Source organism: Ananas comosus, linkage group 13 (assembly GCF_001540865.1).
Source record: "Ananas comosus cultivar F153 linkage group 13, ASM154086v1, whole genome shotgun sequence".
NCBI classification, from domain to species: Eukaryota; Viridiplantae; Streptophyta; class Magnoliopsida; order Poales; family Bromeliaceae; genus Ananas; species Ananas comosus.
Window position 1 is genome coordinate 11,706,346 of NC_033633.1, and position 15,336 is coordinate 11,721,681.

At 37.0% G+C, this 15,336-nt stretch overlaps 1 protein-coding gene and 1 long non-coding RNA gene across 5 annotated transcripts; both read left to right on the forward strand.

Moving 5' to 3' along the window:
- Positions 697-1,689, forward strand: LOC109719111 (photosystem II repair protein PSB27-H1, chloroplastic). Its single transcript, XM_020245643.1, has one exon. The coding sequence runs from the start codon at positions 864-866 to the stop codon at positions 1,416-1,418; it is 555 nt and encodes a 184-aa protein (XP_020101232.1). The 5' UTR covers positions 697-863; the 3' UTR covers positions 1,419-1,689.
- Positions 3,322-9,294, forward strand: LOC109719124. Of its 4 annotated transcripts, none has more exons than XR_002218615.1 (6): positions 3,322-3,781; positions 4,005-4,251; positions 4,957-5,474; positions 5,674-5,816; positions 6,124-6,253; positions 8,864-9,294. It is a non-coding gene; the product is annotated as an uncharacterized LOC109719124 (long non-coding RNA). The 4 variants fall into 4 exon arrangements; XR_002218616.1 differs by having other exon boundaries at positions 8,967-9,294; XR_002218614.1 differs by lacking the exon at positions 8,864-9,294 and having other exon boundaries at positions 6,124-6,587.

Consider the following 15,336-nt stretch of genomic DNA (forward strand, 5'->3'; position numbering starts at 1 on the left):
TAATTTACTATTCTTGTTCGCGAGTCAGCTCGTGTTCGTCTCGAGGTCGATCGCTCGTTTGATAAACAAGTGAAAAACGAACTTGATTTTTCAGTTTGATATCTTAATAAGCTAAACACGAGCTAATCCCGTTGGTTAGGAATATTATAATTTAAAATTTTCAAATTTGCTTGAATTCTACACTGAAAAAGGGTTTTATGTTTTTTTGCTTTGTGTAGAAACCGTTACGAGTAGAAACGGGCAAAGCTAACTGAACTTAATTTGTTGCTTTGTTTCAACCTGAATAAATTAGAATTTCTGCCTTTTGAGATATGGAAACCTTCCGAACAAAACTTTGGCTACCAATTTTTGTGAATATAAATTTTCCTCACAAAATTGCATAGCTCCTGAGTTCTGAAAAGAGACAGGTGTGAAGCTTAGCTACATCAGAAACAATTTGTCTCTTTGTTGCAATTTTTCCATGCAGGATAGCAACACGGGTGAGAGAATGGTGGGCCGAAATTGATAGGGAACCTTTTTAAGCCCGTCAAGCTGACCTGCTAGGCTGGACCACTGTTCCTCAAATAAAATAAATGGCCTGGGCCAATTTGGTCTTCGGAGTACAATGCCTCATCGCCTCAGGATCCAGTTGTCCGTTCACTGCTGGCTCTCTTTCGAACAAATTGGGATAAGGTGATAAGCCGACGTGGCACCTCTCACCCTTTGCTAGCAATTCCAACCCTGCTCCTCATCCCTGTCCCTCTTTGCTGCCCCATGTCCTATTGCCGTGAACATTCTCGCCAATTTTTGCTCCATCCCAATCTCTTTGCTGTTTTTGTTATAACTTCTATAGATTACTCCTACAGTTCCAGCAAGAATCAAGAATGGCCTCCGCTTCCCTCTTAACAACACCCACAACCAAACCCGTTCTTCCCCCAAAGTACTCTTCCTATGCACCCCATTCCTCTGCCGCTGCAGCCACCGTTAGAAAAGTCCCAGCAAATGCATTAACCGGTTCCCGCCCCACAAGCCGGCGAGACTTCATGGCAGTCTCGCTGGCTACTGCCGCAGGAGTCCTACTGTCTTCGTCGGCTGTGCTTACCCCCCCGGCCTTAGCCTCTTCGGACGAGGAGTACGCGAACGAGACGTCGGAGGTAATCAACAAGGTCAGGTCGACCATCAACATGGACAAATCAGATCCCAATGTGGCGGCTGCGGTGGCAGAGCTGAGGGAGGCTGCCAACTCGTGGGTGGCCAAGTACAGGCGTGAGAAGGACCTCCTCGGCCGGCCTTCCTTCCGGGACGTGTACTCCGCTCTCAATGCTGTGTCGGGCCACTACATCAGCTTCGGCCCCACCGCGCCCATACCAGCCAAGCGTAAGGCCCGTATTTTGGAGGAGATGGACACCGCCGAGAAGGCCCTGCTCAGGGGAAGATAGTTAGGTAAATGAGACTCAGTCGGAGAGGACGACACAATTTCCACATCTTCTTTGTTGCTGGGAACATCCCAGACCTGCGAGATTCTCGTTAGAAGCTATAACATGATACATTACATCGGTTGTTTAATTAAGTGTATGCAAATTGTATCCTCTCATATATTATGTAGAAGCACGTTTGGTCCAGTAAAAGGAGACTGATACTTTGTTAACCACAAAAAGCATCATACTTCATTGTAACAAACAGAATAAAGTATTACATCAGCTTCCTAGAGGGAATGATACTTCAATAACTACAAAGAAACATAAAGCAGCGCTTGTAGTAGGAGAACTAAGTTACGTAGCAACCACCCAAATGTATGTTATTCTTTAGTGAATATCCTGGAGATCACTAGTTCTACTCTAATGCATCCTGGTTTGACTTATATTGCATACAAGCCAGCTGCATTCCACACTGTAAGTTATTGCAAAGAGCTTAATTCCTAATTGTGTCAGCGAAGTGTACTTAGCATGTAAGATCCAGTTTCGACTCTAATATATAATAATAATGATGCTAGACCTGTTAGCACTAAACACTAAATGATAGCTGAAATTAATAAAATTGACTATTTAACAAATTGAAATCAAATCTAGATTAGGCCGAAATCATGCAAGACAGCGATCTAACTAACTCGCTTACACTGTCAGAAGCGTTATACCAGAGAGTAAATATGCCCAGGGCCCATCTGTAATCGAGCCCATAAATTTACTGCACAGTTTTTGACAACTTTTGACATGGTGGGCCGAAATATGATAAGGGGTGGAAATGGATTACTAGGCGTGGAAATACTGTTACAAACAGTGGGCCCTCGGTAAACCGGGCTAGCAGAGTGCAGCGTTTCAATTGGCAAGTCCCCGCGCGAGCAACTTTTGAAGTGATAAAGAAAAGCGAGAAAAATCAAAATATGTGCTTATAAATCTCTCTAGGACTATATTTTTAATCAGTCTCCAATTTTATTCCAATAGATCTATTAACAACTAATTTAATTAAATTGAATTGAAATCTTCTTAATTCAAATAAATTATAACTCCAAGCAACTAAATTTGATTTCAATTTTAAAAACAGTGTCAGTGAGGTAGCACAGGGATTGATCACTACCATAAATAAACCTTAAATGAGTGGGTAGAATTAAATGGGAACATCCATGGATTCTCAAGTGGATTGTTTTATTTTCCCTATTTTTCACGTGATAGTTCGCTCAAAACCCTATATCCACTCTAAAAAGAGACAAAGTACGATATTCTGTAATAAACGAAATCTCATTTCAATAATTTGTTATTACTTGTATCTAGTCCCTTTATTCTCATCTGGGATGCCATTCACTTCCTGTCTAGCATTTCCTGTGGCAGGTACTTTAGATTGCTAACAAGGACTTGATATGATTTTTTTTTTTTATCGATGACATGGAAGAAATCTTTCGGGCTTGACAAATCGTTACATAGCCTTTTATTTCATTAATAAGGCATTTAGTTAAATTTTATAAGCTTGTACGTTCGTTGATCTACCAAAGGAACAGTATTTACAATCTAATTCTCTTGTGAAATGAAAACTTAACATATAATACTATGTGCAGCATACAATGGATGATTTATTTATTTGTTTATTTATTTTTTATTGAAATTGCAGCTTCAATCTTAATGTTTGTTTATTTTTTGAAATCCTATGATAAGTTTTTGATTATTCTTTGGGCCTATGGTTCTCAGATCAAAAGCCCAATCGTGGTTAAGATAGTTTGGGCCTAGTGTTGGAAAATCTCGAGGCTTTCCAGTCTAATCTCAGTTCGCATATGAAACAGGTTTGGGTCACAGCTTATCTATGGATTATAGCATGATTCTGGCTGGGCCCTTGGCAAAATTTATAAAAAGTCGAAGCACAAACACTTTTGCCCGGCTCTGTACGATGTGATCCCCAAAAATTCTGCCGATTCCGCCCAAATCATCCACCGAGTCTCCAAAATTTCGTTTCCCTCGATTGTCCTCGATCCGGAGGGGAGTTCAAATTCCGCTAAAGTTCCTCGATGTTAATTTTGAAAAATAGATTGAGAGAGAGAGTTTTCACCTTTTCTACTTTGCTACCGTCGATCGATCCATGGGCCTGACCTTACGAAACCTCGGGCGGCGACGGAGCGCGATCGGTAATGGTGAAGTATTATGGTGATCGTCATCCATCGGCGGCGAGCGTTGAGGGGAAGGACTCTATAAAAGGTTGCTTACTGAGTTCACTTTCAATTCAAAGCTCGTCATCATTATCCTTACCATCATCGCCGGCGATACTACGCAGCTCGCCGATGCTATCCCTGCCACCATACGTGGTAACATTTCTCCAGGTGACTCATCTTCCTCTATCTGATTTCAATCATTGTGCAGTTAGGCAATTGCCACTTAAAATTTGATTTTCTTGATTTGATTTATGATGCAAAATGTTGCTGGAATAGAATCTTTTTGTGCATACTTTGGATGTTGTTCCTTAATGGCTTTCACTTATTGATCCTAAAGCATACACTTGTCAACGGTGATTGTTATAATATTGCTGGGAGTGCTCATGTGCAGAGACCAAATCCTAATGCCGGTGTTTCCCATAAGTTTGATTGTCATGCCAAGCAAGATTTCTGCATGAGTGAGAATGAGATCAACTGGAAAATGCCAAAGTTTAGGTCTAAATAAATGATTCACTGACAGATCCTTCAAATAGAAGTGAATCAGGCAAACTGAAGATCAAAAGCATTTCACTGACGAAATTGTTCACTTCAGAGCAAATTAGGGTTCACATTGTTGGTCTGAGGAAATAGTTTGTCAGGTAAGCTTCTGGATTTTCAAATTGTTAGTTTACTGCAAAAGTAGCTACTAGTCATTAGTTGGATTTTGCTTTTGCAATACTCAGTAACTTTATTGCTTAGCTTTCTTCCATGTTGAGATGTGCTTTTGCAATTATTGGTGAACTTTCTTTCCTACCTTTTCTCTTAAACTACTTGCAGTGGATCTTGTTCTCCGCCTCTTTTGTGCTTGATGCCGGCTGTAATATTTCATTAAAGATATTTATATTAGATATTCATTATGAAGCACAAAGCCCATATCACTTGATAAATCATTAATCAAATTGGCCTTTCAGAAAAGGAGACTGTAATTTTACCAGTAGGCATATTTTGAAATGCTTAAGATGATAGTTAATTCTTGTCCCATCTCTCTGAGATCTGCCTTTTCTGCTACTGGTGCTTAGAAAATTTGACTTATAAATTTCTACTTATTCTTTATTGTTTTCTTTTTATCATATCATTGTAATCATTTTACAGTCCTTCTCACACAAAGTAATGTGAAGGATGAAAAGAATTAAGCAATGAAACATTCAATGAGGCCCAGTGGAGAAGCCTACCTTTGAACTCCCACTGATTTATTGCTTGTCTTGTGGTGCTCGAATTAAACGAAATACAAATTATTCATATGGAAGTTATGAAACTTGACAGTCCTTCTGCATTATGTGCCATAACTAGCTTTGTTGTGACAGGTAGATGGCACTCAATTTAAGAAGGCAAAGTTTAGCTAGTGGAGAAATAACGAGGAAACAGAAGAATCTCTAAAGTTCTACATCCTGGGAATTTTTGTTCTCTTATCTTCCCTTCTTCTTTGCTCTAGAAGACTAAATGTTCCTTTTATTATTATTATTGTTTCCTGTGTGGGTGTATGAGTTTTCAGGGTCTATAAAAAATTCTCAAAGTCAAGACCTGTATAAATCTTTACATCTTATGCAGTGGGAAGATTGGCTCCCTCAAACCTCTTTAATGGCCAAAAAAATGATGGAGGACAGGCAGATGGCCTAAGTGCTTTGTTAAGGAGGTATAAAGAAGTGAACGTACACCGTTGCCACATAATGCTATTCTCAATCGACGATGTCAACAACAAGATAATAAAGAGCAACAAACCAAGGGGAAAATAGAAAGGATTATTTCAAAAAGGACACTGAAAAGCTGCTGGTCGTACTGATCCTTCTAGCAATTTCTCCAAGGATGCTTTGTTATGCAGAAAGTAAATTACCTATTCTGTTCCCTGCTTTTTTCTTTTTAATAAAGATTCATTATATTTTAATCCTAGCTATAGAACTGGCTAAATTATCTGCTTTATTAATATTTAGTGAAAGTGGTGTGTTGGTTTGGTTTTGGATAATATATTCTACGTTACATTGGTTCCTTAGGATTCCTTTTCTTTTTTTTTTTTTCGGTCTTAGCTTGGTGAGACCATTTGCTCATTGAAGGAGGATTTCATCATGGTTCATCTGCAGACTGCATGCTGCACCCACTGCTATCTTCGTATGGTCTTTGGGACATGTCCGGTGTGCAACCAATGCAAAAAGTTCCAACTCTATGACGAGTATGTTTTTCTGTTTTTCTTTTCCCAATGTGTCATCAATTTGGTTAAACAGAAGTTGCCGAGTAATCACTTTGAATTATATTTTCAACCAACCTCAAGAAGCTGCCCTTATTTGCCTGTTACTAATAAAAGTTGAAGCGAGAAGTATTTCCATAACAAAATCATCCTTCACAGTTTCCAAGTTGAATGAGCTGCTATTTCTATTTACATAAAATTTATTTTCATTAGGAAATTCCTCAAATCCTCTCTCTGTCCTTTTCTCTTTAATTTTTTCACGATTGGATGCTGAAAAACGCTTTGTTTGCAGGTTGAAGAATTTCAGTTTGTATCTTGAGGGTTATTGCTTGATTTGGCAGGAGAATAATGACATCAATGGATAGTATTGATCACACTTTTGGAGATCTTCTACAATTTCTGGATTTCCATAGCACTAATTTGTAAGTATGCATTAATTTTTATCACTAAAATTCGTTAGATTTCTTAGGCACAATTGGTTTTAGATTAGTCCTTTGAACAATCGAAGGATATCTGATTGTGAATGAGAAACTAACAAATGCTAATCCATTGATAAAAGCATTTGCATATTGTATGATTACTTGATTGCCTGTTTGTCATTGAAATATAAACTATATTGGATTAGCATTGTAATTTGATTAACATTCTGCATCTTTCAATCTATTTTTGTGCGATCTACTTCAAACTTGAATTTGCAATGTAATTTGATTAAAACAAAAATTGCAATAACCTGAACAATGCAAGTTTATTGTGACATTTGTATTGCTTATATCATAATTTGAATATTGAAAACACAATAAAAATAAAATTTTGAAAGAGATTTTGTGGGTCTCTTTCTTAGTGCCTACTTCTCTTTCCTCTTCTCTACTCTCAAATAGAGTTATATGTTGGTCTAGGTTTTTAGGTTCTCCCTCTTTTCTAGTTCTCTCTAGTAAGATTTAGGTTTGCGGCTTTGGCTCAATTTTTTATTACTTGCATATTTAAACAAATTTCTAATATAACAATTTAAGTTTTTTGTGAAGGATGTTATTGCTTGTAACCAAAATGAAATTTGAACATTGCGAAAACATAATAGAAATATAATTTGCAAAGAGATTTTGTGTATCTAACTTGTAGTTTATTAGTTCTTGTCACCTCCTTTCAACTAGTGGCAATAGGTTAGTTTAGGATTATATATTCTCAACTCTCTTCTGTAATTTTACCAACTAGGTTCTTTGGTTTAAGGTCTAGGGACTGAAGTACGAAATCCTAAGTTGCGACGGGAGTAGCACAAGGTTTTAGGGATTAGGGACTGGGAGAGGCTGCAGTAGTAGCAGCAACAGTTGACGGAGCAGCAGGTGAGAGTTCGTGGTTTTAGGGGTTAGGTTTTGATGGGTTTAGGTTTTCTCTATTGTAGTCTATAATGCCAGGAGGCCTTGGTAAAGCTTGATCTCTTCATGTTAATTAAAGCCCTACAATAGCAATTCCAGTGGTTGCATCGTGCATCTCGCAATGATAATCTGATTCCTTTGTGTCTTATCTTTTTCTTTAAAGTCGTTTTCATTTCTCTTTCATTCGTTTCTCTATAGGTCTGTTTACCATCTTTTTATTCTGGCTTCATCTCTTGGCTTTTATTACTTCTTTTGTTTTGCTTTTAGATTTTTTTTTCTCTTCTTGTTTAGTTTAGATTACATCTTTTATATATTGCATATTTCTGTTGTGCAATTTATTTATTGTTTGCTTGTTGTTTTCAATTTGTTTGCTTAATGAATTTCATAGCGCATCTATGAGTTTTTTGTGTCCATTCATTTTGCTTAAATTTTTCTTTTCTGATGTCTTTTTCATTTCTCTTCCAGTAGTTAATCTTATAGGTCTCTTTGCCATCTTTTTATCCTGGCTTCATCTCTTGGCTTTTATTTTATTTCTTTTATTTTGCTCAATTTTTTTCTTTTCTTTTCTTGTTTAGTTCAGATTACATCTTATATATATATATANATATATATATATATATATATATATATATATATATATATATATATATTTCTTTTGTGTAATCCGTTTATTGTTTCAATTTGTTTGCCTAATGAATTTCATAGTGTTTATATGAAATTTTGTGTTTCAATATGTGTGGTTTCTATATAAAAGTGCCATTTCTACTACCCTTTTGAGGTTTAGTGTTTTAGGGGTTTGGGATTTAGGGGTCTAGGGGTTAGTTTGGTGTTTTAGGATACGGCAGATGCTGCGGGCTTCAGCCCTGTCCCGGACCTCGGTCGGTCGTCAAGCCGCATTCTTCGAGACAACGGTTGGCCCGCCGTCGGGCCCCCTCCGCCCCCTGTGGGTGGTCGGGCATCTCGGTGGTGCCGACGTCACAGAGGATGTGCGACCTGGTTGATCCTGCCAGTAGTCACCATTTTATTTTTATCGAGTTGATAAAAATTATTAGTGCTAAATTTGATTTATATGTGCCAAATGCCGGGTTTTATACTCTTATCTTTCGTAGTTTTTTTTGTTTTGAAGGAAAACAAAACAATGTTGTTAGTGGGTAAGGATCCACCAACCAAATATGAACCAGAGGATCAAGATACTTTTCAGCTTAGAAATAATTGTTGTTTCACAAATCCTAACTATGATATAGTATGGTCTAAGCATCTCTATCAGTCGACCAATAAATATGCACAATGGTAAATCAATCACATAAAAACACTAAATAATTCGTCGTGGTATGATAGAGGTTAGTAGTTTTTAAATAGATTTTAATAATATTTTGTTTCATATTTAGGAAAAAAAGCCACTTTTGAACCTATCAAATAAGTGAAGCCACAGTTCATTACTATGACCAATCAACTTTGTCTCTCTCTATCTATTTTGTATATTTCAAGTAGTTATACACTTTGGTGGAACATTCAGCAAGACAAATTAAATTATAAAGAGAAAATTTAAGAAACAACTATATTGTTTCTATAAACTACAACTTCCTAGCTAATTTTCTTCCTACCAATAGTTTACTAATTTTCTTCCCACTAATAGTTTACTAAGTTTCTTCCTTCCAATAGTTTACGAAGATAATCTGGCTTAAGGTCGTCTCTGAAAGTTGGAGGGGGGCAACCTCCTTGTCCCATCTTAAAGAATTGATGCGGAACTAGGCTTTTCTTGTAGAGATATTTCTCGACGTAGCAGTCATGGAAGATGTGTGGAAGAGTAGGCCCATCCCTTTTGAGGCTGCCGACCAACAATACCTTTTCCCACGCAAGCCAAATCTCTCTCTGCTCACTGACGAGCAGACTAAGACACGGAGGAAAGCCAAGCAGACGTGAGACCGCCGCCTGGATTTTAATCCGGTATTTGCTGACCCATACCTTTTCAGCATAGTCCTCAACGATATTGTGCCAGTAAAATTGTAGCGCGATATAGCATCCGTGCCAATAGCACAACTCAAAATTTTTTATTCTTGAAATTAATATATAATTTTCCCAATAAATTTTAAACGATATGATAAAAATATATAATAAATAATTGGCATATTTTGTTGCTAAAGAAAATAAATATTTTATGTCATTATGTGTCGGTATATATATATATTTTTCGTGACCGGCATGACGCGGCACGCATCATGTCGACAAATTTCCGGCACACCCCTGTGCGACGGTATTTAAATCCTTGCTGAGGAGATAAGAGTGAAGCGGGCGAGGACAGGGGAACATCTTTACCCAGTGGCGAAAAATTCAAGAAAGGATGACCATATATACCTAAAACTTACATATACATACTGACATATCAGTCTCTTCCTTTCCGATCTCTTATTCTATTTTTTCAATCCTCTTTTCTCCATAATGGCGGTGAGCGACCTTTTCCGAGCACCAAAAAATAAACTGGTCCAGTGGCTGTGGTACGCAATGGAGAGAAAATCTATCTGAAGCAACGACATCAAAAGCCATTGTCGCTGTAGAAAAATCAAATGGAGCAGTCCGAGTTGGGCTATAATCGACGGAAGAACGACAACAGTTGAATGCTCCTCCGGTGCCTATGCAAATGCTTATTGTCTAAGAAATGCTTCCGCTCATATCGGCAGTGAAGGCAGAAGCTGGTATCCGGAAGGTTGCAAGAACGGAGTCTGGTACCCGGAAGGATACAAGTCCGGGGTCTGATACTCTGAAGGCTGCAAGAACGGAGTCTGGTATCCGGAAGGCTGCAAGACCGGAGTCTGGTACCCTGAAGGCTGCAAGAACGAAGTTTGGTACCCTGAAGGCTGCAAGACCGATGGTTGATACCTTGAAGGCGGCAAGAACGGAGGTACGTATCTCGTTGTTCGGTACGTTGTTCCAGCGAGATATAGCACCGTCCATTGTGATCTTCACTGGTTTTGTGGGAAAACATGCGGGTAGGGTTTTGGAAATGAGCGATTTTCAGGACTTTGTCCAAAACCCAACCTTTTGCAACAAAACCGACCAAAGCTCCTTCGATTAATAAACATTTTTTCACAAACCGGAGTCTAGTACCCTGAAGGCTGCAAGAACGGAGTCCGGTACCCAGAAGACTGCAAGACTGGTGGTTGATATCTTGAAGGCGGGTATCTCGTCGCTGGGAAATGGGCGATTCCTAGGTTCTATTAAGGAATCCAAGATACCATTCTGTATCTAACCTTCTGGGCCGGAATGAACACATTATAAACTTCGCCGAAGCTCATAGAGTTCCAAGAGGTATGCTTGAAGAAACATTTAGTTTGTACAGTAAAATTACCAATCTTACAAATAACTATGTTAAATTCCAAGAAACAGAAGTGCCAGAGGCCACTGCTGAGAATCCATTCAAGATAATAGACGAAAAACTAATTCTTTGTGAAAGAACGTTTATTAATCGAAGGAGCTTTGGTCGGTTTTATCACAAAAGGCCGGGTCTTGGACAAAGTCCTGGGAATCGCCCATGTTTAAGACCATACTCGCGCGTTTCTCCACAAAACCAGTGGAGGTCACAACGGACGATGCCATATCTCGTTGGAGCATCGTACCCAGCGACGAGATACGTACCTCCGTTCTTGTCGTTTTTAAGATATCAACCACCGATCTTGCAGCCTTCAGGGTATCGGACTTCGTTCTTGCAGCTTTCAGGGTACAAGACTCCGGTTTTGCAGCCTTTCGAGTACTAGACTCCGTTCTTGCAGTCTTCAGGGTAACAGACTTCGGTCTTGCAGCCTTCCAGGTACCAAACTTCGGTCTTACAGCCTTCTGGGTACCAGCCTCTGCTTTCACTGTCGATATGAGTAGAAGCACTTTTTAGGCAATAAGTATCTACATAAGCACCTACATAAGCACCGAAGGATCATTTGACTGTCGCCGTTCTTCTGTCGGTCCATAGCCCAACTCGGACTGCTCTATTTGCTTTTTTTGCAGCGACGATGGCCTTTGATGTTGTCGCTTCATGTAGATTTGTTAAGAATACAAATTTATTTCCTTCAACAAATGTCGATTGCAGATCGACATGATTTCGTAGGTCCTCGTCCCTCTCCATTGCGTACCACAGTCACTGGATCAGTTTATTTTTTTGGTGTTCGGAGAAGGTCGCTCATCGCCATTGTGGAAGAGAGGGTGAAAAAAAGAGAAGAAAAGAGAGGAAGGGAAGAGACCGACGAGGGTGACGAAATTGAAAAAAAGAGAGAAATATCTTGGATTTTGCGCCATATAGTTATATATATATATTTTTCATTTAGCACACTTTGTTATGTGATAAACCCTAAAGCCTAAACCCTGGTTTAGTGTTTATTTAGGGTTTTAGGTTTTAGGGTTATGGGTTTAGGGTTTAGGGTTTCAGGGTTCAGTTATTTTCGCAGCATCCATAAATTCCATGGTCAGAAGTCTAGCGGTACTAAGATCCTATAATATCTTGTGGCGGCATATGGTTATGCACAACGATATTGAGGAGATTAATCTCGCTATAGTGCCCGTTTTGGTTGAGGTGTTAAGGGGGGGGGGTAAGGAGTTACCCGCCCCCCCCCCCCCCCCCCCCCCCCCCCCCTTCCCTTTAACCCCAAAATAAGAATTTTTAGGTGGGTTAGCTAACCCCATCCCAACATAGGAATAGGGGTGGGATTAAATTAATTCACCCTATTTATTTTTATAATATATAAATTTTAAATTTTAAATTTTAAATTTTTAAAATTTATAATTTTAAATATTAAAATTAATATTTATTTTTTAAAATTAAAAAATTGAAATGTGAAATTTAAAATTATTATTTTTAATTATTTAAATTTTAAATTTGATATTTTATATTTGTAACTTTAAGTTTTTAAATTTGGGATTTAAAAATATATTTTTTAATTTTGAGTTTTGAATTTTAAATTTTAAATTATTATTTTAAATTATTTAAAATATAAATTTGACATTCTATATTTGTAACTTTAAATTTTTAAATTTAAAATTTAAAAATATTGATTTTAATTTTAAATTTTAAATTTTAAATTATAATTTTTAATTATTTAAATTTTAAATATAAATTCAAATATAATAATTAGGACAATATTATTATTTTCTATTTATAATTATTCACTATTTTTTTTATTTCACTTACTTTAATCAAACACTATTTTGCGTATATGTGGACTAAACTTAATTCTCAATCAAACACAAAATTACTAACCCACTTTAATCTTGAACTTAATCTTATCCTTGGAATAATTAGTTCTTACTTAACTCCGAACCAAACGAAGCTCTAAAGTTTTCCAAACATTTCTCACTGTTCCTAGCCTCAAACAAGAAATTTAATTCTTGACAACCATGACAGCAACTGATCAAAATTATTTCCATAGTGCCCCATGGTACTTGATAAGATCATGAGCTGCATTTTTCAGAGATAATAGAACAGACAACTAGTTGATGAAAAATGGGTAGGAAAATAGAGATGAATAATATATCCATACAACAAAATTTTTAAAAACTGAGTTCACAAAAAAAACAGTTTCTATTGTAAATAACTCAAAATCGATCCATGCATGACTGCAACAAGGCAAATGGGCTTGTTCATCATTTTAAAAATGCCCATGGCATGCCTATGACTCTTTGAAATAGGAAGGAAGTTCATGGCAATGCTCACCACAAATCCAAATGGATGAGGGAAGAGAAGTGCTTGAGATCTGAAGCGAAAAGTAAACTACATGCTTGCATATTTTAATAGAAATATAGCATATTGCATAAATAAGTACATAAGCAACAAATACAAATCTTAGCTTATCGTAAAAGAGGTATGTCTATGATAAACTGAAATCAACGAATAAATCAAAGCAGAAATGACATACATATTCTATACATGCTAGACATATGAAAAGGTCTTGCAAGAAGCTAATTCCAATCTGTGCAGCACAACATCTTCCTGCCACAATGAGCAAAATGATCCATACCGTCCCCAATAAAAGGCAATAAAGAAAACATAACAGCTACCATTGGTGTGGTTTTATTCCTGACTATCACAATTGAAAGGAAAAGGAATACATCTAAGAAAATGGATGTCATGCCTTAAAGGAGAGTTAAAAGGCGCATTTGGCATTCTACTTGAGTCATTTGGCTAAGACGGGTGGAAAGATTGGCACATGCCACACCATGATACAAGAATCATACAGAAAACTGCCTTTTTCAGAATATAATAGACACACCTTTGGTGCGCTTTCACAAACTTCATCAACCAACCACCCGCACATTAAAACACAATTTTCATTTCCAGGGAAGCTTTATAAAAGAATATAAAGATATACATATAAGCAAAGATTTAAGTGCCGTAGTACGAGATCGTATCGAAAACTTGCTGACATAGTATAGCACAACGTGTGCCGGAGGAGTAAAATCAATTATCTCATAGGTGAAATATCAAAAGCCTAATGGTTAATGATCGGAGATTGGCCTAATCCGACCCATTAAGGCAAAATGATCCAATAACAGCTCACAAATCTAAGATGGTACTGCTTTGTAAATAAAACGGGCTTTAACGGGCCGACTCAGGGCCCACTACTGTTCTTTTTACACATTGTTTTCTCTCCGTGCCATTTTTACTGGGCTTTCCATTTATGGTAAAGTCGAAATTTGCAACTCTCGTGAAGTGCCCAGAATGGAAAGTTTCAGTTTCTCACTACTGGGGCCGGCAATATATACTGGTCACAAATTTTTTTTCCCTTCTCTTTCTTTTTTTTTTTTTTTTTTTTCTATTCCCGAGTAATAATGAAAAGAGATAATTGCTTAATTTTGAGGTAGCAATATCAAAATGGGAAGATTCACCACAAATTTTCTTTTCTTTTTTTTTCTTTTTAATTAGATTGAGTAAACTTTTAAAATTTTGATATTATAATGTTACTCTAATAGTGTATTTAAATTTTATCTAAATAGCTTTTTTGATGTAATTTAATAACATTTCTTTGTGCCTTTTATTAATTGGGAGTTGAGACATTAGAAAGTGCTGAACTCATCAAGGATGAAATTTACTTAAATACAATGAAAAAAGAAGGTTCTTGCAAATGTAATGGTATTACTTGCTATTTAGTTGTAATTCCCTTAATAATTCAACTTAATCACATGAACTCGTAAATAAATTTATCAAATTGAGACTCGAATCATACACTAACTTGAATAACTGAACCAAATAACTGAACCAAATGGACCCTGATACTTGATTGCACCACTAAGAAAACAAATGCAAAGCAAAATTACAACTATTTCATCTTTGGTGATGCGGAGCAAAACATGACAGAAAAAACAAACATTACCAAACAGCGCAAATTAATGGCACAGGCAGAACACAACGTCTACTTTGATACCCTTTAACATACGTTTATCAAATAAGTAACTGCTATTAAAAAAAGGGCCTTGGAAGTATATATAGAAGAATCAATAGTGAAGACGATATATTCAAACTGTCACAAGTTCGAGTGACCTTAATTGATCAACGAGATCAAGTAGAACCAACATGCATAGAAAGCAGCATTAATCCCACTACGAGTGATAATGATATAGATATCCACATGCTCCGAGGCATCGCTCAGAATTTCTTGGAACTCATCCGGGATGAAATTTAGTTAAATACAATGAAAAGAGAAGGTTCTTGCATATAATTAAGATCCTGGAATGCATAGCTATTTCTTTGTTCTATTCTTAGGATAGGATCCAATCATCCAACTGACAGAAGAACCACGAAAAAAAATATGCAAACAAATATATTTCAGCTTTATTCCTACAGGCTAGCAGACACGCTGCAGCTTAGCATCTGAAAAGAGTCTTCTGATCATTTTTTTTCATAACTAAAATGTGGCCATGTGCAACAGCACAATAACACGAGTGAGTGCAAATTCATGTGAGATACGAATAGCCAAGACTAAGTGACCAAAAAAAAAAAAAAAAAAATCACCACAAAACTGCCTCTTATTCACAAATCAGCCCATAGGTCACATAATGCCAATACAGTTGTCTAGTAACATATAAGAGTACATTCCAAAGACACAACAAGCCTACATTAAAATATCTAGCCACAAAGGGTCATGACAAATTTCAAT